At 43.2% G+C, this 26,025-nt stretch overlaps 1 protein-coding gene and 1 pseudogene across 1 annotated transcript in view; one reads left to right on the forward strand and one right to left on the reverse strand.

Annotated features, from left to right (window-relative positions):
* Positions 1 to 24,752, forward strand: part of HEBP1 (heme binding protein 1) — a 30,261-nt gene extending 5,509 nt beyond the window's left edge. The window contains exons 2-4 of the mRNA XM_003934535.4: positions 5,980 to 6,118; positions 10,530 to 10,710; positions 24,139 to 24,752. Coding sequence (XP_003934584.1) covers positions 5,980 to 6,118; positions 10,530 to 10,710; positions 24,139 to 24,310 — 492 coding nt within the window. The 3' untranslated portion in view covers positions 24,311 to 24,752. The remainder of the gene's footprint in view (positions 1 to 5,979; positions 6,119 to 10,529; positions 10,711 to 24,138) is intronic.
* LOC101033711 (nudC domain-containing protein 2 pseudogene) lies at positions 17,637 to 18,360 on the reverse strand (annotated as a pseudogene).
* Positions 24,753 to 26,025: the final 1,273 nt, after the last annotated feature.

The following is a 26,025-nucleotide window of genomic DNA, read 5'->3' on the forward strand; positions in this document are numbered from 1 at the left end:
CAATTAATTAACACAGTTACATTGGTGTAGAGTGCCCTATACATGCTCTCTGGACAATTCCAACCTCATTCACAGCTCTGGTCTCCCCTTACGCTGATGACTCCCAAATTTACACCTCTATGCCAGTCCCCTGCTGAGCTCCAAACCTGTGTGTCCAACTGCTCAGTGGACAGGTCACTATATCAGGAGGAGATTAACTGATGGACACAGAAGACCCCTTCCAGCTCTAGAGTCTTCTGACTTTAGGGGTTCATAGAAAGGAGGGATCACTCCGGAGGAGGAGGAGGTGGAGTTGAGTCAAGCCTTAAAGGATGATAGGTGTATCATGGGAGTCAGGCTGGAGTCCCTTCTTGGCAGTGTTTCTTTCCTTGCCATGGACTTGCCGCCTGGAGAACAGGCCAAGAGCCCAGATCACTTGAGCCATTTTCTAGATCTCTTTTCTGTTGCAGACACCCTCCACTCAAGATTCAGACACACTTGCAAAATCCTATGTTTAAGTCACAAGTGCCAGTTGAACAAATTTAGGGAAGATGAACTGGCTTGCTATCAAATCACCATCACTGGACTAGTAGTTACAAAATCCAACTCCCACAACAGCCTCTGAGTTCTTCTGGGATCTGGCCCCTGCCAGAACACCTTTTGTATGCCCTGCTTGACAGTCTTTGCTCCAGCCACAACTATTTGTACTCACCATCATCATACTGTTCTTGACCTCTCCTCATTTACTCCTGTGGTGCCCATTACCTGGAATCCCCTCCCTTAATGATCAGAGCATTTACTGCCTTAGACAATAATTTGTGTAATTCTCCTCACCACCCTCCTAATTATCTCTATCATATTAGTCTCCAAATCTGTAGCACCTGGCAGAGGTTTTTGATTGTTTATTCCATGAATCAATGAATTAGTGACTGAACGTCCAGTTGGGTAATCTGTAAACACCTCAAAATCAGCCTGACCTCGCCAAACATGTTATCACATACACCCATGCCCCTCAAACTAACCTAAGTAGTCCTCACCTGTGTTCCCATACTGCCCTGGCATGCCTTGCCCCCTAGAAATATCATCAGATGATAACCTTCTGTTTTCCCGGCATCTTCCCTTATTAGGCCATGCCGATCCTGATATCAGGAACCAAATCTTTCATCTCTGTCTTTATCACCTGGAACAATGTTCAGCACAGAATAGATGCTCAGTAATTGTTGGTTAAATGAATAAAAGAAGAAAAGGTCTCTTTCTCAGTACTTGTTGGTTAAATGAATAAAAGAAAAGGAGAGAGCCAGTTAGCTCTTTCTCCAGTGAGATCTTGTCATTGGCTTTCCCATTTATAAAATAAGTAACTGCATAAAATGACTTCTGATACCTCTATTCTGAATTTGACACGGGCATACAACTGTCTGCCCAAAGTATCTAATATAGTGGCTAAAGAGAGAGGTTACAGACTGGGAAACAGTGCAAGACCCCATCTGAAAGAGAGAGAGAGGAAAATTTTTTAAAAAGCAAAGACATTTTGGGAGGCTGACGTAGGTGGATTGGATTGCTCAGGAGTTGAGACCAGCTTGGACAACATGGAAGAAGCCCTGTCTCTGCAAAAGAAAACAGAAAAAGAAATACAAAAAAATTAGCTGGGCATGGTGGCACACACCTATAGTCTCAGCAACTCAGGAGGATGAGGTGGGAGGATCATGTGAGCCCAGGAGGTTGAGGCTACAGTAAGCCAAGATTGTGCCTACTGCACTCCAGCCTGAGCAACAGTGAGACCCTGTCTCAAAAAAAGAAAAGAAAAGAAAAAGAGAGAGAGAAGGGGAGGGGAGAGGAGGGGAGGGGAAGGAAGGTTAGGTTTAAATGCTCACTTCACCCCACACTTGTAGTCCCAGCTACTCAGGAGGATGAGGTGGGAGGATCATGTGAGCCCAGGAGGTTGAGGCTACAGTGAGCCAAGATTGCACCACTGCACTCCAGCCTGAGCAACAGTGAGACTGTCAAAAAAAAAAAGAGAGAGAGAGAGAGAGAAAGGGATGGAGAAGAGGAGGAGAGGAAGAGGGGGAGAGGGAGGGGGAGGGGGAGGAGAGAGGTTTAAATGCTCACTTCGCCCCCATAGCTATAGAGAACCTTGCAGCAAGTATTAAACTGGAGTAAACTGGAGTTTGGGAACTGGAATTTTTGTTTCAGTTTCACCATTCAATAGTCACATCACTTTGAGCAACTCGTTCTCTCTGGTTCTTCATTTTCTCCTTGATAAAATTAGTTAGCTTAGGTAAACTTTAAAACCGTTTTAAGTTCTGAAACTTTAAAACAATTTTAAGTTCTGAACTTCTGTGATTCCCAGGATAGTGGTTCTGGAATTTAAAACATTACAAGAGTAGGTACGCTCTCAAATGAAAGGGGAGTTCTGGAATTCTCTGCTGCAACAGAAAGAGCAAAACACCTTAAGTTTACTTAACAGTTTGCTACCGAAGGCCCTTTGGAAATGTCAGATTCACCAGATGGAGGGCTTCACAGCAGCCTCAGAATGAGTCACCACAGTGCCCCAAAGTCAAGGCTGACTTGCTGCCTCATGATTCCTGGTCTGGCGCAATTTCCTCTACCCCATGTGAAGAGGGGTTTAAGTACAGACTTGGCACTCAGGGTTAAAATTACAGTATTAAAGCCCGGCATGGTGGCTCACACCTGTAATCCCAGGACTTTGGGAGGCCGACATGGGCAGAATGCCTGAGGTCAGGAGTTCAAGAGCAGTCTGTCTAACATGGCAAAACCCCATCTCTACTGAAAATACAAAAATTAGCCAGGAATGGTGGTGTGCTCCTATAATCTTAGCTACTTGGGAGGCTGAGGCAGGAGAATCGCTTGAACCTGGGAGGCGAAGGTTGTAGACATCACACCACTGCACTCTAGCCTGGCTGACAGAGCGAGACTCTGTCGCAAAAAACAAAAAAAAAGAGAAGTATTAAATATGCTCATTCAGAGTACACTCGCCAGTCACAGCCCTACAGTCCTGCCCTCCTCCAGAGGCACTTTCTGTCCCTTCGTGGGTCACATCCTCTTCCCTAGTTGAGAATCTTCAGTCTGGGATATTATATGAACATCTGTTTGACCAGTCTAGGGCAGCCAGGTTCCCAAGCATGTGTCTGTTTTTCATGATCATTGTTAGGAGAGACAGAAACTTAATCAAATAAATATCTATTGCACTTCTAACATGCAAAGCTCTGCAGTATAGTTTCTGCCCATAAAGGCTTTATTGCAGATTGTTAAAACTATAATAATGTTTCATTACTAGACAGTAAGATGAACATAGACCAACTTTTCTTCTTCTAATAAGGTAGAATAAAATTCACTCCAGTACAGCAGAAGAAAAGAAAGCAGGATAGGGGAAGGAACAGCAACAAAAAAGAACCAGGATGCATCCCATCCATAAGGACAAAGCATTACTTTGTGAAACTTCAACTAAGCAGGCTGTAAAAAATGCTTTCCTTCTTATGGATTGTGATTTTTTTTTTAAGTTTGAAGAACACTGCCTTTCAGTATATCCAGGAATATAAAATTAAATAATATGAGCGATCACGTGGCAAGGAGCAGGAGGTGTGCTGAAGGAAAGCTGCAGGGGTCCATACTGAGTCTCAGCACCAGGGAAAGTGTAGTTCAAGGCCAGGGACTCAGTGCAGAAAGTGGTGATGCAGAGATGAAAGAAGGATTTGTGTGAAAAGAGACAGTGGAGCTGAGCATGAAGCAGGTTAGGTAGAGAGATAAGAGTTAGGGAGAGTATATAATGTGTCTGGGAGCGCAGTGTGAACAGAACTACAGTCAGCCCTTCCTGTCTGTGGGTTCTGGATCCACGGATTCAACCAACCATGGATGGAAAATGTTCAAAACATAACAATAGCAATACCCGCAATAAAAAATATATAAATCAGCAATAGAGGCCAGGCATGGTATAACTGCCCTGTGGGTTCACCTTGCCTGCTCCCTAGAAAGAACCGATTTATCAAGACAGGGAATTGCGATGGAGAAAGAATAATTCATGCAGAGCTGGCTGTGCGGAGACCAGAGTTTTATTATTACTCAAATCAGTCTCTTTGAGTATTCGGGGGATTAGAGTTTTTAAAGATAATTTGGCGGGTAGGGACTTGGGAAATGGGGAGTGCTGACTGGTCAGGTTGGAGATGAAATCATGGGAGGGTTGAAGTTAGGTTTTCTTGCTGTCTTCTGTCGCTTGGTGCAAAGCCAGAACTGGTTGGGTCAGATGACTGGTCTGAGTCATGTCAGCTGATCCACTGAGTGCAGGGTCTGCAAAATATCACAAGTACTGATCTTGAGATTTACAACAGTGATGTTATCCCCAGGAGCAATTTGAGGAGGTTCAGACTCTTGGAGCCAGAGGCTGCATGACCCCTAATTTGTAACTTCTAATCGTTAGCTAATTTGTTAGTCCTGCAAAGGCAAACTGAACCCCGGGCAAGAAGGGGGTCTTATTAGGAAAGGGCTGTCATCAGTTTTGTTTCAGTCAAACCATGAACTGAATTCCTTCCCAAAGTTGCTTTGGCCTGTGCCCAGAAATCCACAAGGATAGCTTAAGGGTTAGAAGCAAGATAGAGAGGCCGGGCGCGGTGGCTCAAGCCTGTAATCCCAGCACTTTGGGAGGCCGAGGCAGGTGGATCACAAGGTCAAGAGATCGAGACCATCCCGGTCAACATGGTGAAACCCCGTCTCTACTAAAAATACAAAAATTAGCTGGGCATGGTGGCGCGTGCCTGTAATCCCAGCTACTCAGGAGGCTGAGGCAGGAGAATTGCCTGAACCCAGGAGGCGGAGGTTGCGGTGAGCCGAGATCGCGCCATTGTACTCCAGCCTGGGTAACAAGAGTGAAACTCCGTCTCAAAAAAAAAAAAAAAAAAAAAAAAAGCAAGATAGAGTAGGTTAGGTCTGATTTCTTTCACTGTCATAATTTCCTCAGTTATAATTTTGCAAACTGAGGCGGTTTTAATTGTGGCTCATGCCTATAATCCCAACACTGGGAGGCCAAGACAGGAGGATTTCTTGAGCCCAGGAGCTTGAAACCAGCCTGGGCAACATAGGGCAACTCTACCAAAAAAAAAAAAAAAAACTTTTTAATTAGCAGGGCATGGTGGTGTGCACCTGTGGTTCCACTTAGGAGGCCAAAGTAGCAGGATCACTTGAGCGCAGGATGTCAAGGCTAGTGAGTCATGATTGTACCACTGCATACCAGGCTGGGTGACAGGCTGTCTCTAAAATAAATAAATAAATAAAATTTTGAATAGCAACTATTTGCTTGTCATTTACATTGTATTATTATAAGTAATGTGGAGATCATTTAAAACATATAGGAGGATGTGTGGGGGTTATATGCAAAATACTACACCATTTTATATCAGGGACTTGAGCATCCGTGGATTTTGGTGTCCATAGAGGCCCTGGATGCCAAGGATGCCAAGCGACAACTGAACCCTGATTCTTCTTGAATTGCAGCCTCCTACTAGAATGAGCCTAATCTTGGGGGCTTCACAGTTTTGTTGGATTGTCATCATATTTTTTGTTTCCTCCTAATTTTTTCTTTTCTTCTTTTTTTATTTTCTGGATCTCCTATTTATTTAACTTTATCTTCCGACCTTTTTACTGAATTTTGCTTTTCTGTTATCAGATTTTTAATGTCCTAGAGGTCTTTCGGTCTCTGAATGTTCCGCTTTTGTAGCATTCTGGCATTTCACGATGCAGTATCTTCTCTTATCTCTCCAAGAATATCGAGTATAAGAGCTTCCTGCTTTGGATGTTGTCTCTACAGGAATCCCGGAATCTATTTCTCATGGCTCTTTATACTCAGGCCTGTCCCTTCTACTCTATGGCCAGATGCACCAAGAAAAGTTTCTTAGCCCTCTGCACCTCCCGTAGCTGGACAGTTACTGCTTCTGGAGACATCACAAGTTGCTACTTCGTACCTCTTAAACACTGTGCCTTCTCTCTCTCTAGGAAGAAGTTTCCTATGAAGAAAGGGCCTGTGAAGGAGGCAAGTTTGCCACAGTAGAAGTGACAGATAAGCCTGTGGATGAGGCTTTACGGGAAGCAATGCCCAAGGTTGCAAAGTACGCGGGGGGCACCAATGACAAGGGTGAGTACCCCTGCAGGAAGTGGCTCTGGTCTCAGGGGCCAGCTTTGCAAGGTCTCACTTCATCAAGGGTAAACACAAGTGAGGGGCTGCAAGGCATCTGTAGCGACCTGCAGTGGCCTATGAACCTTCTGCACTGCATGAACAAGGAGCTTATTGCAGGATTCTGAGGAAAGCCCCAGCCCGTCCCTCACTTGAAGGCATCCCTGCTCAATATCTCCGAGTTCCTGCCTCACTTCCAGGTGTGGGACCATATGCTCTATTTTATTTTTTTTAACCCTGAAGTGCTTACTATGTCTTTGGATTGGTTGACTAGGTGATGTGTGTCCACTGCAAAACAAAAATGGGTCAGAAAGCAAGGGGGAAAAAAGAGATGTCGTGTTTAATATTTAAGATGTTTCTCAAGCTGATAGAGAGACAGAAACATTTCTTAGCCTTAATAACATTTAAAAGGAGCTGCTCTGTCTATGGAGTAGCCATTCTTTTATTCCTTTACTTTCTTAATAAACTTGCTTTCAAAAAAAAAATTTAAACGTTTACTAGGACTAAAGTAATAAGGCTTTGGAAGGTATGTTAACCTGTAAGAGGTCAGGAAGAAATCTTTTCCTTCTTAACACTGTCTTAACATTTTTTAAGATGAAAATATGTATAAGAATTATAAAGCTCACTAAAGAAAACCTTGAAAATAATGAAACAGTATTCCCTAATTCTCTCATTCAATACAATCAATGTTGTCTTTTGAATATCTATTTTTACACTTGATCTCAGCCAAAAGGCCGAGAAGCGATTGAATATCTATTTTTAGGGCTTTTTAATGTAATCTGTGTTCCTACAATTACATATCCTGCTTCTGTTAGTTATTATTTCATAATTATTTCCACTACTCCCAAACAGTCTTCTTAGGCATAATTCATAGCTATGTTATATTGCATCATGTGTCTATAATTTACCTAGACATACTCCTGTTTTGAACAGAATTTTAAATTCTGCTGTAACAAATATCTTATTACCTATAACCTTTTCCATGTTTTAGATGATTTCCTTAAAATTGACGTTTTAAATAGAAAGTAATTAAAATTATTTTAAATTACATTAAAATTACTTTAAATTACATTAAAATAAATAGGAGAGAGATCCAAGATGGCTGATCACTAGCAGCTCGGGATTGTAGCTCCCAGTGAAAGCGCAAAGAATGAGAGGACGCCACACCTTCACATGAATTCTTGTTGCTCACGCACCAGGAGATTCCCAGCGGAGGAGCCCCACGGGTCGCCAGCGCGACTCTTGTGACCGGCGAGGCGGTTTTGCCGGCGCCTCGGAGCGTAGCTTCTTGGTGCAGAGTCAGAAAAGCACCATCAATCTTAACGCCGCTGATTTGGTCGGTGCAGTGGGTTGCTCAGATTTCGGCGCTGAGAATCAGTAAGTTGGACGTCCACTCAGAAACCTAATTACAAAGACGGTGAATACAAAGACCACAGATGGATAAATTTATAACGAAGGGAGGAAAACGGCCAAAAAAGGCTGAGAATACCCAAGATCAGAACGCCTCTCTCTCAGTGGGGGATCACAGTTCCTCATCAGCAACGGAACAAGGCTTGATGGAGAACGAGTGTGTTCCAATTACAGAAGCAGGCTTCAAAATGTGGATAATGAGAAACTTCTGTGAATTAAAAGAACTTGTTTTAACCCAATCTAAAGTAACTAAGAACTTTGAAAAAAGATTTGACGAAATGTTAACAAGAATACACAATTTAGAGAGGAATATAAGTGAATTGATGGAGCTGAAAAACACAATAGGAGAACTTGGTGAAGTATGCACAAGTTTTAACAGCCGAATTGATCAAGCAGAAGAAAGGATATCAGAGGTCGAAGACCAACTCAATGAAATAAAACAAGAAGACAAGATTAGAGAAAAAAGGATAAAAAGGAACGAGCAAAGTCTCCAAGAAATATGGGACTATGTGAAAAGACCTAATCTACGCTTGATAGGTGTACCTGAATGTGACGAAGAGAATGAATCCAAGCTGGAAAATACGCTTCAGGACATTATTCAGGAAAATTTTCCCAGCCTAGTAAGGCAGGATAATATTCAACGCCAGGTAATACAGAGAACACCACAGAGATATTCCTCAAGAAGAGCAACTCCAAGGCACATAATCGTCAGATTCACCAGGGTTGAAATGAAGGAGAAAATACTAAGGGCAGCCAGAGAGAAAGGTCAGGTTACCCACAAAGGGAAGCCTATCAGACTTACAGCAGATCTCTCAGCAGAAACCCTACAAGCCAGAAGAGAGTGGGGGCCAATATTCAACATCCTTAAAGAAAAGAACTTTCAACCCAGAATTTCACATCCAGCCAAACTAAGCTTCATAAGTGAAGGAAAAATAAAGTTTTTTGTGAATAAGCAAGCACTCAGAGATTTCATCACCACCAGGCCTGCTTTACAAGAGCTTCTGAAAGAACCACTACACATAGAAAGGAACAAACAGTATCAGCCTTTCTAAAAAAATTATCAAAAAGAGCATCAATATAACGAAGAATTTACATCAACTAATGGACAAAATAGCCAGCTAATGGCAGTATTAAACTCACATATATTATTACTAATTTTATTGTTTTTTGTTTTTTTTTTTTTTGAGACGGAGTTTCGCTCTTGTTACCCAGGCTGGAGTGCAATGGCGCGATCTCGGCTCACTGCAACCTCCGCCTCCTGGGTTCAGGCAATTCTCCTGCCTCAGCCTCCTGAGTAGCTGGGATTATAGGCACGCACCACCATGCCCAGCTAATTTTTGTATTTTTAGTAGAGACGGGGTTTCACCATGTTGACCAGGTTGGTCTCGATCTCTCGACCTCGTGATCCACCCGCCTCGGCCTCCCAAAGTGCTGGGATTTCAGGCTTGAGCCACCGCGCCCGGCCAATATTATTACTAATTCTAAATTTAAATTGACTAAATCCCCCAATCCAAAGACAGGCAATTTGAATAAAAAACTAAAACCCATCAGTATGCTGCATCCAGACCCATCTCACATTCAAGGATACACAAAGACTCCAAACAAGGGATGGAGAAAGATTTACCAACCAAACAGAGAGCTAAAATAAATAAATAAAAAGCAGAAGTTACAATTAAGCAACAAAGAACAAAAGAAGCAAAGAAGGACATTATATAATGATAAAAGGATCAATGCAACAACAAGAAGAGCTAAAGATCCTAAATATATACGCACCCAATACAGGAATACGCAGACATACAAGACTTATAAAGAGACTTAGACTCCCACATAATAATAGTGGGAGACTTCAACATTAATATTAGACAGATCAATGAGACAGAAAATTAACAACGATATTCAGGACTTGAACTCAGATCTGGAACAAGTAAATGTAATTAACATTTATAGAACTCTCCACTTTAAATATACAAAATATACACTCTTATCAGTTCCACATCATATCAACTTAGAAGTTTAAAAGAAATGTTGGTTGGCTCCTTGTTTGTTATTCTCTTCCCTCATTTTCTTTTATATCTCCATTATTAAGGACAATTAAAGGCATACCCATATTTAGATTGCATTCTAGCCCGGGCAATAAAGCAATACCCCCATCCTCTCTCCCTCTTCCTCTTTCTCTTTCTTCCTCTTCTTTATTCTTTTTCTTATTAAAAAAAAAAAGAAAAGAAAAGAAAGTAATTAAATACTGGCTAGCCATGGTGGCTCACACCTGTAATCCCAGCACATTGGGAGGCCAAGATGGGCAGATCACTTGAGGTCAGGAGTTCGAGACCAGCCTGGTCAACATAGGGAAACCCCATCTCTACTAAAAATACAAAAATAAGCTGGGTATGGTGGCACACACCTATAATCCCAGCTACTTGAAAGTAAGTCTGAGGCACAAGAATTGTTTGAACCCAGGAGACAGAGTTTGCATAAGCCAAGATCGTGCCACTGCACTGCAGCCTGGGCAACAGAGCAAGAGTCTGTCAGAAAGGAAAGAACAGAAAAGAAAGAGAAAGAGAGAGAGAAGGAGAGAAAGAAAGAAAAGAAAGGAAGGAAAGAAAGAAAAGAGAGAGAGAAAGAGTAAGGAAAGAAAGAAGGAAGGAAGGAGGGGAGGGAGGGAGGGAAAGAGAGAGAAAGGAAGAAAGAAATTTGATACTGATGATCTACAGTCTTGATATATATTGCCAAATATTTTTTAGAGTTGTACTGGTGTACTGGTGGTACTCCTACCACCAGTGTATACAAATAAGAGGTATTCATGTATTTCTGACTATGTATTTTTAGCATTTAAAATGTTTATTGTTAATTTCAAGAACAAAAGATACCGCCTTGAAAGAAGAATGGAACTAATGTGTCTTCCACAGTGCTGAGCAAGCTCTACCTCTAATCCCTGCCCCACTCAGTGTTTTTGTGTTTTCAGGAATCGGGATGGGGATGACAGTCCCTATTTCCTTTGCCGTGTTCCCCAATGAAGATGGCTCTCTGCAGAAGAAATTAAAAGTCTGGTTCCGGATTCCAAACCAATTTCAAAGCGACCCACCAGCTCCCAGTGACAAAAGTGTTAAGATTGAGGAACGGGAAGGCATCACTGTCTATTCCACGTAAGGAGATTATCCTTCTGGCATCCCAGGGTGGCGCTTGATTCCCTATCCACTCCTCGCATCACCTCTAGCAAGCATTCACATCAAATTTTGATGGCAGCTGAATTAATGTAAATAGGAAATACTGAATCCTAACAATTTCTCATTTTAATTTCTTCAGGCTGCAGGGCACACACATTTGTATTTTATCAGAATAAATGCCTTGGCCAGTTGTCAAATTGATGGGTAGAGCCTAAGCTTTGCTTAAGCTTACAATCAATGTCTACATTAGCCAGAGCAAGGTTCTGGGAGACTCAGCGAATATATTAAGTCAAGCCATGGTCTCGATTCATGGACACATGGGAAGCATAAAGGGCTGAAGAATACCTGATTTCTACCCCATACTCCCTTTGAATGCCAGAGAGCAGGAAGCATTTGCCAGAGCTGGGCTGCCACCCTGCTTGTTGTTCCGGGGCGGTAGTCATTTAAGCAGAGCACGCATCTATTCTATTGTCCTCCTGGTCCTGTTTCCAGGACTTCATGTGGGGTCATGTTCCCTACCAGTTTTTATCCCTCAGGCTGCAACCTGCCCTCGGAAACCAAGTCTCTTCTAAATCATTGATGACTTCCCATATTTGTCAAAATCCTCCTATGTGACGGGCCCCAAACCAGGCTCAGGGAATGACCAGGGTCTTCACCAGAAGTAACCGTAGGTGGTTTGGTTCTGCTCAGGAGCAACCTCATGAAAAATTCATATACATATAATCTTGCACAGGACTGAGTGTTGGTCCACTTTCAGGGACCAACTTGGCTGCCCTGCTGCAACCCTGCACCTGCTGGTGGGACCGTTTCCCCTGGAGCTGTGTGAAAGCTCTGAGAATGTGAGCCTCACTGCTCACATTAGGTCTAGGGCAGTCCTAGGCCAGGTGACCCCAGAGGACAGTGAATGTAATGCAGCTGGGAGCTGGCACCAGAGCCTCAGCTCCTGTGCTTCTTCCACAGTCCTCATTCAGACTTCCCAGCTTCGCTGCAGAGGCTGTGGAGAAAGCGAATTAACTTAACAATACCTTTTCCTGGGGTGAAGAAGTAAAGCACCTAGGGTGCAACATTTAAGGAAGCACTCACTCTCACAGCTGTCCAAGTGCAGGATGGGAACTGAGAGTGAGCGCCTCCTTAAATCTTGCAGCCTGGGTTAGATGTCTGCTTGTCTTTTCCATTCTCTTTCCTGTGTTTGGGAAGCAGCAGGTATAATATAATGAACTTGTATTTTATTTGATTTCCAGCTCTACTGCATAATGGCAAGATGATGCTTGGGAAGTTATTCAGCCACTTTAAAATTTAGCTTTTCCATTTGTTAAATGCTGAGAATATAACCTCCTATATATGATGTGTATGTATGTGCCTGTAATGTAACATTATAGGATTATTGTTAAATATCTTTCAGTATTTACTAAGGTACTATTTATATATTACCTAATGTTTATGACCTGAAGCAGGTTTCGGCAATTATTCCTTCTTTCTGTTCATTCTTATTTCATAAGGAATGAGATAAACATGATTCAATCAGTTCACATTAAGACTTCAAGCAGATGGGCTAGTTTCTGATCATTTGTTTTACCAGCCCAGGGTAATTAGTGGATGTAATTTTTTTTCTTTTGTCTTGAAATTTTTAGCATGGAAATTTTCAAACTTATAGAAAGGTAGAAGCGTATAAGATCATGAAATCTTATGGGCCCATTCCCTACCTACAGCAATGATCAGCTCAAAGCCAATTCTGTGTCATGTATATCTTCACAGCATTCACCCAGCCCTACCCTGGATTATTTTTAGGCAAATTCAAGACATTTTATTTCATACATAAATATTTCAGGTAACTACTGAAGATTTTTTAAAAAATATAATCATAATACCTTATTTCTTCTAAAATTTTAATGTTTAAAGTTTATAATACAAAATATTCAGAGCTCAGATTTCCACCATTATCTTATCATTTGTTTTAATATTTTGCTAGAATCTGGATCCAACTCAGATCTATCTATTACAATTGGTCAGTATTTTTTTTTTTTTTTTTTTGGAGACGGAGTTTCGCTCTTGTTCCCCAGGCTAGAATGCAATGGCGCCATCTCAGTGCACTGCAACTTCCACCTCCCAGGTTCAAGCAATTCTCCTGCGTCAGCCTCCCAAGTAGCTGGGATTACAGGCACGTACCACCGTGCCTGGCTACTTTTTGTATTTTTATTTCACCATGGTAGCCAGGCTGGTCTCGAACTCCTGACCTCAAGTGATCTGCCCACCTCAGCCTCCCAAAGTGCTAGGATTATAGGCATGAGCCACCACATCTCACCCAGTTTTTTTTGTTGTTGTTGTTGTTGTTGTTCTTTGCTTTTTTTTTTTTTTTTTTAAGAGACAAGGCCTTGCTCTGTTGCCGAGGCTGGAGTACAGTGGTGTGATCATAGCTCACTGCAGTCTTGACCTCCCGCGCTCAGGTACTCCTCCCACCTCAGCCTCCCAAGTAGCTGTATTACGGGTGCACACAACCGTACATTTTTAAGCTTTTATTATTCTGTGAATTTCTTTACCAGCACACCTTTACATTATTCCTTGCCATCTATGGATCAGTTGTCCTTTTATTCCCTGTAGTCTAGATTTTGCTGATTGCATTTCCATGCCATTCTACCAGGTCCCCCTGACCCCCATATTGCCCATAAATTAGTAGTTGGAACTAAAGCCTTGATCAGATTGAAGTTTTTGAAGTTTTGGCAAGAATATTTCCTAGATAGTGGTATTTACTTCCTTCAGGGGTCCACAGTGTCTGATTGCCCCTGATTGAGTGATGTTGGTCACCGTTGATCATCATTGCCTAGATGCCTTGTTCCATTAGAGGTCATAAAACGATAATATTCCCTCTTTTGTTACCTGAAATACTCGGTGAAGAGAAAACTTCCTCTCGTTTACTATTTGGCTTCCCTTATTTCGTATAGAAAAAGTAAGATACATGCTTGCTCAATACCTTCTCTTTCTTTACCAGTTTTCAGAATGATAATTTCATTCTATAACATCTTCCAAAGGTGAGGTGGTCTGCATCTTTGTTTTCTTGAGTGTAATTATAAATGTATGAATTTAAACACATTTGATATGTTTCAGTTTGTTGGAGTTACTATTCTTATTGATGCTCTAATTGCCCCACCGTTGGCCGGTGGGAGCCTCTTCAAGTTGGTTTCTTGGTCCTTTTGACACAGCTCCCATAGTCTTTGTTAGCTCCCTGGCTTTCTGGTATAATGAGATGTTTTGAGCATATCTTAGCATTTCTTGCCTTAGAGCTGGAATTAGTCATTTCTCTAAGGAACGCTGGTTTCTTATGGTGGGAATGGGTATCTATTTAAAAGGTACTATCAAAGGCAGGTTGGTGACTCTTACCTTTTAACTCTCTGAAATCTAAACAGATGAAAGTGCCAAATGTGGTGTCTAATGTGGCTCCGTGAAATTGTTAACACGGAGTTCTCACACAGCATATGATCGTTCCTCAACTAGCCACTTGATGTCACTGCAGAGTCAGATGAGCATTCAAAAGTACCCTGCAGTGATTTCTGTTATTTCTGATTCTGTTGAAAGCAGTGTTAATGAGATGGTGGAAGGCAAATGTACTCCTTCAAATGCAAAAAGTGTTCTGTCAAATAATGCAGTGAGTGCATTCGATGACAAAATTAATTCTAAAATGAAAGCCTGGCATCCTTCATTCAGTCTTCCTTCTTTATGACCTTGTGAAGAGATGTCTACAAAGGGATTATACATTTATTCACGTTGTTAATTGCCAGTGCTTTTAGATGAATAGAATGCTGTGAAAAAAAAAATAGCACTATTAGAATATATTTAGTATTCAGAAGAGGCAATAGAATTATCCTCACACTTAGACCAGCGGCGACATTCCAGACTACTGTCCTTTCTCCATGCACTTAGGTTAAAGTTTGGCCTTTTCAGCTCATTTCAGCACCAGGTTCTCAATAGGGACCAAGAGCAGGAGAAGTTTGATGGTTTTAATGAAACTTTCATGGTTTAAATGAAATGTCTAGATATAAAGGAAAAAGTTGGAAACCAGGAGTTTATTTTCGGGGTGACCTATGCTCCAACCCAGTTCATCACTCAGTGGCCATAGCCTTTGGTATATTGCCCCAGCCTCACTGTACCTCAGTTTCCTCATCTGCAAGATTGGCATGAGTACCTAGCTTTTACGGTGTTGTGAGGATAAAATATGATAATATCTGTAAATATCTACACAATCCTAGACATTTGCCTTCCACCATCTCATTCACACTGCTTTCAACAGAATCAGAAATTACACAGGTCACTGCAGGGTATTTTTGAATGCTCATCTGACTCTGCAGTGACATCAAGTGGCTAGTTGAGGAACGATCATATGCTGAGGTAGACAGTAAATGTTAGCCTATTGTCCTCCTGACTTTACCTCCCTTTGAGAATTTGATCTTTTTATGAGAATTAACAATTTAAAAAAGTCAAAGTTACTGCAGATACACTTGAGTTAGAACCTCAACTCTAGTAATTATGAGTTTTATAGCTTGCAGCAAGTTGTTTAATCTTTCTGAGCCTCAGTTTTCTTGTCTATAAAATATGATTGTGAAGGCCGGTTTCATTGTGGATTTGAAAGAACTTCATCAGCTGTCGCCACCTAGGGTTGCTGATATCATTTTTCCCTCTAAATGACCAGGCCCCAGTGGAGGCCTTTGGCAGCTTGGGAAGTTCAGCCTAGAGAAAGAGAAGTTTGGAAGAAAGAGCGCATCTGCTAAACCCTTAGGGGGTTCCCAAATCACCACTTAGGAGATTTACAGACCAGTGTTTGCCCATGTTCCTATTCAACCCTGTTTGTAACCACAGGAAGTTGGGACCAAGGGTTTTTTGTCTTACTCAGGACCCTTGCTTTGCCTTCTCACTTCAATTAAAAGGGGCCTTGCCCAGCCGTTCTAATGAAAATAGCACCCTGTCCTGTTCTGTCCCCCTATCCAGCTTTATTTTGCTTTTCCTCCCTTATCAATTGCATGATATATCTCTATCTGCTCATTTATTTATTGCCCTCTCCCCACTGGAATGCAGGCTTCCTAAGTGTTCAATAAGAAGTTGGTGAATTGGCCATCTCGGTGGCTCACATCTGTAATCCTAGCACTTTGAGAGGCCAAGGCAGGTGGATCGCCTGAGCTCAGGAGTTTGCGACCAGCCTAGGCAGCATAATAAGACCCCATCTCTAAATAAAAAACAGAAACAAAGAATTTGGCGAATGGATATGTGAACAAAAGAGCTTCATCCTTGCCTCTCTGTGCTTCTGTCTCTCTGCTCTCTCCCATGAAGATCTTGGTCCCCATCATAGCTTCAGTTGTCACCAGTGTGTTGGTAACTCTCCAGCCTGACCTCTGTCTCCCCTTAATGTCTTGATATCCCATCAGACTCAGCGTGGATCTTGAGACACTGTGATTTACCTACTCATTCATTCCTTCGTTCAAAAGATAATGGATTCCTTGTTCACTTCCTCTGTACCAGGAACTATTTTAGGTATGGATGTCATGAGATAATGTCCTTGCCCCTGGAAAAATTCAAGTGCCATCCGGATAAACAGGTGACACTTATGTCATATGATGTTTGCCCTAAGTGGGAAGTTTGGTTAGATTTGACAAACAGTTATTTAGTATCTCTTAATATTTAAGCCATCTCACCTCCAGAAGCCTTGCTAATGATAAGATTTGGTGTCTCAGCCTAATTAATTGTCATTTTCTCTCCCCCAACAGCTGTCAGTTATCCTGTAAATCTTTTAGAAACTCCCACCAGGCAGGGGCTTCAGGCTCAGTTTCTCTGTGCATGATGCCCAGGTCAACACGTCTCATTCTGCCTCTCTCCCAAGCACCAGCCTTACATTTCCAGCTCCCAGCAGGCATCGCCACATAATCCTCTTCAAGTATCTCCCAAATCAGCACGTCCAAAACACAATGCAGATTCCATGCAAAATCAGATCCCTTTCTGTGTTCTCTGTCTTATTGATGGTCCCCTCCCTCCTCCTGCCCACCCTGTTCCAGTGTCATTCTGACTCCTTCACTTCTGCATCTAATTATTGGCTCATCCTAGTCAGTTCCTAGCTGTCCCTTCCTTCCCATTCATCCGTTACAGGTCTGTGTCATCTCTTGCCTGAACAATTGCCATGGCATTGGCTTCCAGCTTTTCCATCTCTGACCCTTCTAAAGTGTCTTTTTATAACCACCTGCCTAAGGCACAGACTGACCACCTGTCCTTGCTCAGAAACTGAGCCTCCCTGGAGGCTGCTCAGCTCTGGTTGGGGGCCTCAGTCCCATCCAACCAGACATTGGGGTTTGAACAGAAGCCCAGCTAGTAATGCAATGCTTCATTTCTAGCATCTAGGAGATGGGTGCTAGGAGAGGGTGGGTCAACTATGGGTCCCAAATGTTTGACCAGGCAGTAAAGCCTAGTGAAAATGCCCTGTGATGGCACTGACCACCCTCCACACACAGCGCCACTCCCATGTCAACCTGATCTCAGAGCATCCCATCTGCCACCACCCAAGATGCTTCCCTCTCCAGACACAGTACCCATCTCCAGACCTTTGCTCACACTCCCGCAGCTCCACTCAACCCCCTCCCCAGCCTCCATTTGTTGGAAGCCCTGTGAGGATAGAAGATTGTCACATTGTTCATTGCCGGCATCAAGAAGAGATACTCCATTTCCTGGCAAGGTCACATACACAAAAAACATAGAGATGCTCAATAAATGCTTAAAATCACTTCTTTCTCTTTTTTTTTCTATTTAGAAAACTTTATTGAATATTGTGTTTATCAAAAGAAAAAGTTAATTTTCCCTAAAGGCACCGTTCATTTCACATGATCTATACTCCAATGTTCTTTTGTATTAAAAATATGGTTAAATATGGAGTTAGTAAAATGTAGCATATAAAACTTCATGCTGAGCAAAAACAAGTCCAAAAAAACTTTACCATAGATCCATAGAATAGTTCCCATAGTATATTTCCTACATAAATCATGTTTCAATGCAATTTCTAGAACCATTTAAAAATATATTTTGTAATTTGTTAACTGTAGGCATCCCCATTTTTCTTCCATCACATAATCTATTCCTCTGATTAAGTTGGCAATATCTGCTAGGATCCACAGAACGCAGGAGAAAAAGCAGTTACTTCTCAAGGTTTGAGAAATCTAGTCCACCTTTAGTGTAGTTTCCTGAGATTTCCGCTCCACTGAAGTCAAAACCAGGGTTTTCTTTTTGGAATCTCTCTAATGTAAACTTTCTCTGCATTTGGTCTTGTACCCAAGGATCAGCTGCATATTCAGATTCTAGTAGAGAAGTCCAACAATTTGCTGCATCTCTCTTTGTCTTGGTAAGAACAATACGAACCATTTTTCTATCCTCCAAAGTCCATGTTCCCTCATCAGCTATTGTAGAATCAAAGAGTTTGCCCTTGAGGACTTCGCGGCCGCCCACCGCCAGCGCCACATGCCGGTTTTGCAGGCCGCACTGGATATCCTGGGCGCGCGTGGCTGGCGGCACCTGAACTTCAATAAACACCTCCTGCAGGGTCTGGTACCACTGGCCCCATGGGGTCCCGCACGGAACCACCTTACTCACGGACGGGGCCGACATACTCCAGTCGCCTCCCGGCCGCAGCTGCACGAGGCGGAGCCGAGCGCACGCGCGGAATCCCTCGCTCAGGATATCACCTATTTCTTTTTTTTTTTTAATCACCTTTCTTTTTTTTTCTTTTTCCCTTCCCATACAACCTGAATATCACCTCTTTCTTAATACCTTCCCTTCATGTTCTAATTCAGAACCAATCATTCGCTATACCCCACTCCCAGAACATTCTGGATGTACCTTCCACCTTCATTCCAGCATTTCCCTCCAGCCAGCATAATCTTTGTGTCTGTTTCTCTCCTGACCACTACACTTAGACCTTGCAAGGGTAGAAAGAGGTTTTTATCATCCTTACAGCTCTTAAGGTGTCTGGCTGACATTTTGTGCTCAGTGATGTTCAACTCAATAAGCACGAGGCCAGCCTGCTTGAATGAAACACTTATGTTAAGCCTTTCTTCCTGTTGCTCTGAGGCTGTCAGTTCCTGATCTGATATTTCTTTTGCCTAGCAGCACAGAGCTGAATGCACAGCAGACCGTACACTCGTGTGTGTTAATCCATTGATTGTTAAAGTTTCAAAGTTGAATGGTCAAGCTCAGAGTCATGTTTTCTTCCTCCCTGCATGCCTGCACCAGACACTCCCTGAAAGATAACGTGTTATGATTTTTTCCTTCCTTGGACGAAAGCCCTAATTCCCTCCGCTAGCCCTCACTAACGGCCTGTGTCATCTTTCCCCTTTCTAACTCTTCCAGACCTTTTGAGTCAGCTCCTTTTGTGTTTCTGGAATCAGTGGGGGTGTGTATGTGTGAGATTCCTCGGTTCCCATGGCAACCAAATTCTTTGTTCAGAATACTGAGCTCTGACACTGGGTGAGATAAAAACACTGCCCTGGAAGAGAGCTTCTTTCAAGATGAGAAGAGACTTATTCACAGGCTTACAAAAATAATGTATGGACTTCATGTTTATTTCTTTTAGGAGCTCAAAGCACTTTATGAGCATTTCTTAGCTCACCTTCAAGCACACATGTGAATTCGGAGAGCAGTGGGCCCACTGTTATTGTGCTCCGTGTCCCGATTAAGGCAGGAACAAATGAGTCAATGTGTCTGTGAACACAGCGGAGTCAGCCAGAGCTAGGCTCCCTTCCTACACCAAGGCTGTGTTCCTGGTAGGGTTTGGTTTCTGGCTTGTGTGGTTCTGTGATGGGAGTAAGTGTGAGTTAGTTAAATTAGCAGAGAGGAGAACACATGTATCTGTTCCCATAGCCCACCCAGCTGTGTCTGTTTTCCAGTAAAAGGCTTCCATGATGAAGCAATAGGGGAAATTTTATCAGCATTACCAGCATTTCGGTCTGCCTGGGAATAAATGTAAAGAATTGGGGGTTTTCCCGGAGTGAATTTTAGGAATCCCCGAATGAGGACATTCTCTGTCTCACTCTCTGCTGGGTTTCCTTCTGCTTCTCAGACAGCCCCTTCTCACTGTCCTTTGCCCTGTCCTCTTCCTCCACCCACCCCTTAGATATTAGGATTCTAAGGAGCAAGCTTCTGGCCTGCTGTTTGCACAACATCTCTACCTCGTGTCACCCCTTACCATGACTACAGACAGGACCTACTCTCTGGGGACTCTCAAGGTGCTGTCACTAGAGCCGTCTCTTTCCCAAATCAGTATCTCTAACTCCAGTTCTGTCCCAGGTCTAAGGAGATTTTCACTCAGTCAGACACACATTTAGATAATAATTGTTGCATGAATGTATTTCACAGAGGGACCTTAATGTTAACATGCCCCCCATACCAAATCATGAACACCGCCTATATCTGCCCCTCCTGCCTAATGCTACTCTTTAGCCTTTAATCCCTATTCAGATTAGTGTCATCTGCTTCTACCCAGAGGCTTAACTAGAAGCCCTGGGGAATCCTCTCCTCCTTCCTCTCTCTCACCTCCCTCCACATCCAGGCACCTCTCAAATCTGCCTTTTTCCCACCTTCATCATCTCACACTCAGCTGTTCCTGGGCCCCAGTGACCCCACATCTCTCAACCCCTTGCCATTTCCTCTGTCCCTCTGCTGCCATCCAAAACACAATTGGATCATGCAGGTCCTCTACTTTAAAACCCTTTTGAGGCCGGGCACAGTGGCTCATGCCTGTAATCCCAACAGTTTGGGAGGCTGAGGCAGGTGGATCACCTGAGGTCGGGAGTTTGAGACCAGCCTGGCCAACGTGGCGAAACCCCGTCTCTTCTAAAAATACAAAAATTAGCTGGGCGTGGTGGCACATGCCTGTAGTCCCAGCCACTTAGGAGGCTGAGGCAGGAGAATCGCTTGAACCCAGGAGGTGAAGGTTGCAGTGAGCTGAGATCCCACCACTGCACTCCAGCCTGGGTGACACAGCGAGACTCTGTCCGAAAAAAAAAAAAAAAAAAAAAAACCTTTGTGGTCTATCTGTGCATCTAGGATCAGGTTCAAACTCTTCAGCATGGCATTCAAGGCCTTCACACCTGGCTGCAGTGGATCCACTTCTGCTCTTTGAGTTCCCACCACTGTCCCCTTAGTGTGTGTTCAGATGTTTATTATGAGAATGAGTGAGTGAGTGAATATGGGGCCAACAGACTTACATAAACACTTCACTCACTAGGCCCTAAGTGCTGTCATCTTTAGCTCTGTCAGCCTGAAGACATCGCTTTTATTGTTTATCCCAGAATTGTTCATTTAACCACGGGGTCTAACATGTTCAGGCACTATGTTAGCTGCTCAGTGTACATCAGTGGCCAAAAGGCAACAAATATCTCTGCCATCATGCAGCCTGTCTTCTAGCAGAGGACACAAACCATAAACAATAAACTTAATAAGTAAGTTATACCGTATGTTAAAAGGTGATAAATGCTGCTAAAAAAAAGAAAAAGTAAAACACAGGAAGAAGATTAGGATGGGCTTAGCGAGTGGAGTTACAAGGTCACATAGCATTTTAAGAGTAGGCCTAATCGACAAAGTGAAAATTGTTCATTGAGCCAGCTCATAATATTACTTTGTTTGTTTGTTTGTTTCAGTTGTATATTGTGTTTTGCTTTATTTCATTTGGAGACAGGTCTCACGATGTTGTTGAAGCTGGAATGCAGTGGCTGTTCACAGGTGTGCTCATAGCACACTGCAGCCTCAACACCTGGCCTCAATCGGTGCTCCTGCCTCAGCCTCCCAAGTAGCTAGGACTACAAGCACGCAACACTCAGCTGCATGATATTTCTTTAGATTACCATCATGTCCCTCACCTTGGAGTCAGGGAATTAAAAGGCTGTTCTGAGCAAATTGCAGATAGCAATAATAGCTACTGTTTGTTGTCAGCTTGCTATGTGATGGGCTCGGCGCTGAGCTGTTTGTGCAGTCTTTTCTCCTTTAATCTTTACCATAGCCTTTGAAGATTGATGTTATCACTATCTCTGTTTAGACCAATGAAGAACCCGAAGATCTGAGAAACTGAAGAATTAGCTTAAGACCTAGAAAGGGCAGAGCTAGGATTTGAGCACGCACGAGCCATTTTGCCTCTAACTGATGAAGGAAGACATTTGAGGACCACTCCTTTGGAATTTTCCAAAATCATTACTTAAAGAGCCAAGATTGTCCCTTTTTCTAGAGAACAATTCAGTATCACAGCGCAAGTAGGGGCTGCCGAGAGCACTCAACACCTGCTTCCATCTCCAGCACCTGATTCATTTCAGACAAATGATTCTCAGTCTAAAGACATTCTTCATAAAAAACTCCAGTGTCTTACAGGCTTTTATTGCCTGAAAAAGTCTTTCCTGAATGTTCATCGTCTGTCTACTAACCTAGTTTCCTCTCATTTGAGCCTCAATGAAGCTAGAGCCCAACTTTCTTCATCTGCCTTATAACCTCTTTGATATAGTTGAAGAGCCAAGCCTCCACTATTCAAAATTGGTCTCAGTTTTATCCATGTCTATAGCTGTCGTGTAGACATTAGAACAACCACTCCAGCTGGGCACGGTGGCTCACACCTGTAATCCCAGCACTTTGGGAGGCCAAGGCGGGCAGATCACCTGAGGTCAGGAGTTCGAGACCAGCCTGGCTGACATGGAGAAAACCCGTCTCTAATAAAAAATACAAAATTAGCCGGATGTGGTGGCACATGCCTGTAATCCCAGCTACTCAGGAGGCTGAGACGGGAGAATCACTTGAACCCAGGAGGCGGAGGTTACAGTGAGCTGAGATTGCACTATTGCACTCCAGCCTGAGTAACAAGAGCGAAACTCCTTCTCAAAAAAAAGAAAGAAAGAAAGAAAAAAGAACAGCCACTCCATTACAGACAACATCCTGGGTGCTCACATCAGTGATCCTGTAATCAGCATGCTGAATTCTTGTCCAGCATGACTAACCACTTGTAAAAGAGCAAAGCATGATTCAGAGGACTCCATCAAAAATAATGCATTATTTGGCCTAATCTTGGCCTGGTGCAAATTCAGACTTTTGAGTCATACAGCTCATTAGAAGTCAGGACGTACTTGACTCTAATAAAAATTTTAGTGCAACCCAGATTTAGAGTGGTATATTTAGGGTAGACTACAGGATGAATTTTGGAACAGAGGCAGATGACGTAAGGGAGAGAATAATAATCTTGAAAAGAAAGGCTTTATTGCTTCTCTGTCCCCAATTTCTGCCATCAAAAGAAATCCAGATTTAGGAACCTTCTCTTTTCTTTCCTTGCTAGAAAAAGAAGGCTTTTATGATTTAAGCAGAAGAAAGGATTTGTGAGAAGTGATTTCCTTATTTAGGGCATGTTTAAAGCTTGCATGGAGACCTCCTAAGATTTTCTTAGGTCTTTGCCTTTGTTAGCTCTGGGGGTTTTTGTTTTTCTTTTTGTGTGTGTGTGAGACAGAGTTTCACTCCTGTCACCCAGGCTGGAGTGCAATGATGTAATCTTGGCTCACTGCAACCTCTGCCTCCTGGGTTTAAGCGATTCTTCTGCCTCAGCTTCCCCAGTAGCTGGGATTACAGGTGCCTGCCACCATGCCCAGCTAATTTTTATATTTTTAGTAGAGATGGGGTTTCGCCATGTAGGCTGGTCTCGAACTCCTGACCTCACGTGATTCGCCTTTCTCGACCTCCCAAAGTGCTGAGATTACACGTGTGAGCTACCGCACCTGGCTAGCTCTGGGTTTGTTATTTTTTTAGTTTTTTTGACACAGGGTCTTGTGTTGCCCAGGCTAGCCTAGCTGTGTGTGTGAATGAAGCTGCTTCAGGTCACTGCTGTGTTGAGGTCAGTCACTGGAGCTGCTCTGCTGTGGAAGGGGCATTAGCTACCACTCTCATCGCTGCAGCTTTGCCCGAAGTCCCCTGTATTCTTCCTGCTTCTCAAGGTGGTGACAGAGCAGCAGAAAAGAGATGCAGCAGGGCAGTGGAGGGAGCCAGAGAAGAGGGTGAAGTCTTGGCCTTGAGGAAAACAAGCCTTCTGTCCCCTTGGGAGATTACAGGAAAGAAAGGGAAGCTCACATTTATACTCGGCTACTGTGTTTCAGGCTTCGCATTAGAGTTTTTCACATCCATTACTGCATTTGACACTCATAACTTTGGAGGAAAAAGAAATATGTATCTCCTTTTTCAAATGAGGAAACTTAGGCTGAGAGAGGTAAAATCAACCCATCTAGGAAGTGGTGACTCAGTCCCCAGTCTTACCACTCTAGCATGCTTGTCATAATAAGCGTGGTGAGTGACTTCCTTTTTCCAAAGATTCCTGCTCTCTCAAAGGTCATGTCCATTCTTAACCAGCTGTTGCTCTTGAATCCTCAGGCAGTTTGGTGGTTATGCCAAGGAAGCAGACTATGTAATGCATGCCTCCCGGCTGCGTGCTGCCCTGGAGGGCACAGCCACCTACAGGGGGGACATCTACTTCTGCACCGGCTATGACCCTCCCATGAAGCCCTACGGACGGCGCAATGAGATCTGGCTGTTGAAGACATGAGTAACCCACTGAGCCGAGAACTTCCTGGAAGTGTACCTCTGTGTCTCCTTCCTCAGGGGGACAGGAGGGGACAGTGCTTCCCAAGTTCCAACTGCAAGTCCAACTGAACCAACTTTCCCTCAAAGCTACTTACTGCCAATTTTCTGAAAAAAGCATGTTCCATGTACTGTCTCTTTTCTCACGGTGGGAAAGAAAACAGCCAAGATAGGCAGCATCCTTCTCATTGATTTAGAAAATTCTGCAGTAGACCAGAAAAATCCTGGCAGCTTTTTTCCAGCCATCTGGGTCACTAAAAACTGATTTTCTAAAATTATTGAATTTGTATTTTGTTATTAAGGGGTAAATGTGATTTGTGCCTGATTTTTCATCTGTGATTCCTATAAGAGCTTTGTCTTGAGAAAAACTGAAAATAAAAGGCATTGACTTAAACAGCTAAGACAAATCATAAGTGCAGTTATTTCCAAGGTTCAGCGGTCCTAAAGGTAATATCAGTGTGCGTACTATGATGGTGTTTACTATTGCAGGAACTCTATATTTAGAGCTCCCAAATCCTTCAGATATAAACCCAAAGATCCCAGGACACACACCACACATAGGCTTAAACATCCCTAAACCAGACATTTCTCATAACCGTTGGGTAGAACTCTGTGATCATAAGTTGAAGATCATGTCTGCAGCTGTGACCTGCAAAGGGTTCCAGGAGTCACAAGAGCAGACTGAGAAGAAAAATCATCACACTGTGGTGCACGGACAGCTCTGGAGACGGGAGATTTGCCAGGAAGATTGGTTCAGGGGGATGAGATGAGATGTAGCTGGGGACCAGTTTCATTAACTGAAGAGGATAGGAATGAAAGAAACGGTGCGGTTTGGCCTGCAGAGAAAGACACAGATACAAGGTTGTGAGCAGGAAGTAGGATGGCAGCTGAGCTGGAGCAGAGCCCGTGAGTGAGCAGGGGAGGATGAAGCTCTCAGTGGGCCCCAGAGCATGTAGAACATACTCCGATCCTCATGGTGTGCTAGGGCCACATGCCTTTAGCAGCCCTCCCTAGGACAACTGGATAGTTTTCAGGGAGAAAACCACCTTAGCATCCACCCATGCCCCATTTCCTGTTTCTATAGATATTAATAAAATCAGAACTGTAGGTTTAATGCTCAGGACCACAGCCTTAATGCTGTTCCCTCGGCCAAGCACATTGGCTCACACCTGTAATCCCAGCACTTTGAGGGGGCAGAGGCAGGTGGATCGCTTGAGGTCAGGACTTCCAAACCAGCCTGGCCAACGTGGTGAAACACCATCTCTACTAAAAATGCAATAATTAGCCAAGTTTGGTGGCACGTGCTTGTAGTCCCAGCTACTCAGGAATCTAAGGCCCAAGAATCATTCAAACCCACAAGGCAGAGGTTGCAGTGAGCTGAGATCGTGCCACTGCACTCCAGCCTGAGTGACAGAGAAAGACTGTCTCAAAAAAAAAAAAAAAAAAAAAAGCTGCTGCCTCTGCAGATTGGCATGTATGAGTATGTTTTCCCTCCTTCAGAAGTCAACTTCCTGATGTATGAATATTCCTTGCATGTTTTGTGAGCACCACCCAGTAAAATTTGTTCTGAATGTCCCACAGCACACCACCTCATTCTCATGCTAGAGTGAGGGTTTAAGGGCCATAGGATGACTGTGGAAGGCTTGGCTGAGCTCAGGGAGTTAGTTTGTCATCATTTGT

Source organism: Saimiri boliviensis, chromosome 7 (genome assembly GCF_048565385.1).
Source record: "Saimiri boliviensis isolate mSaiBol1 chromosome 7, mSaiBol1.pri, whole genome shotgun sequence".
Taxonomy (NCBI): Eukaryota; Metazoa; Chordata; class Mammalia; order Primates; family Cebidae; genus Saimiri; species Saimiri boliviensis.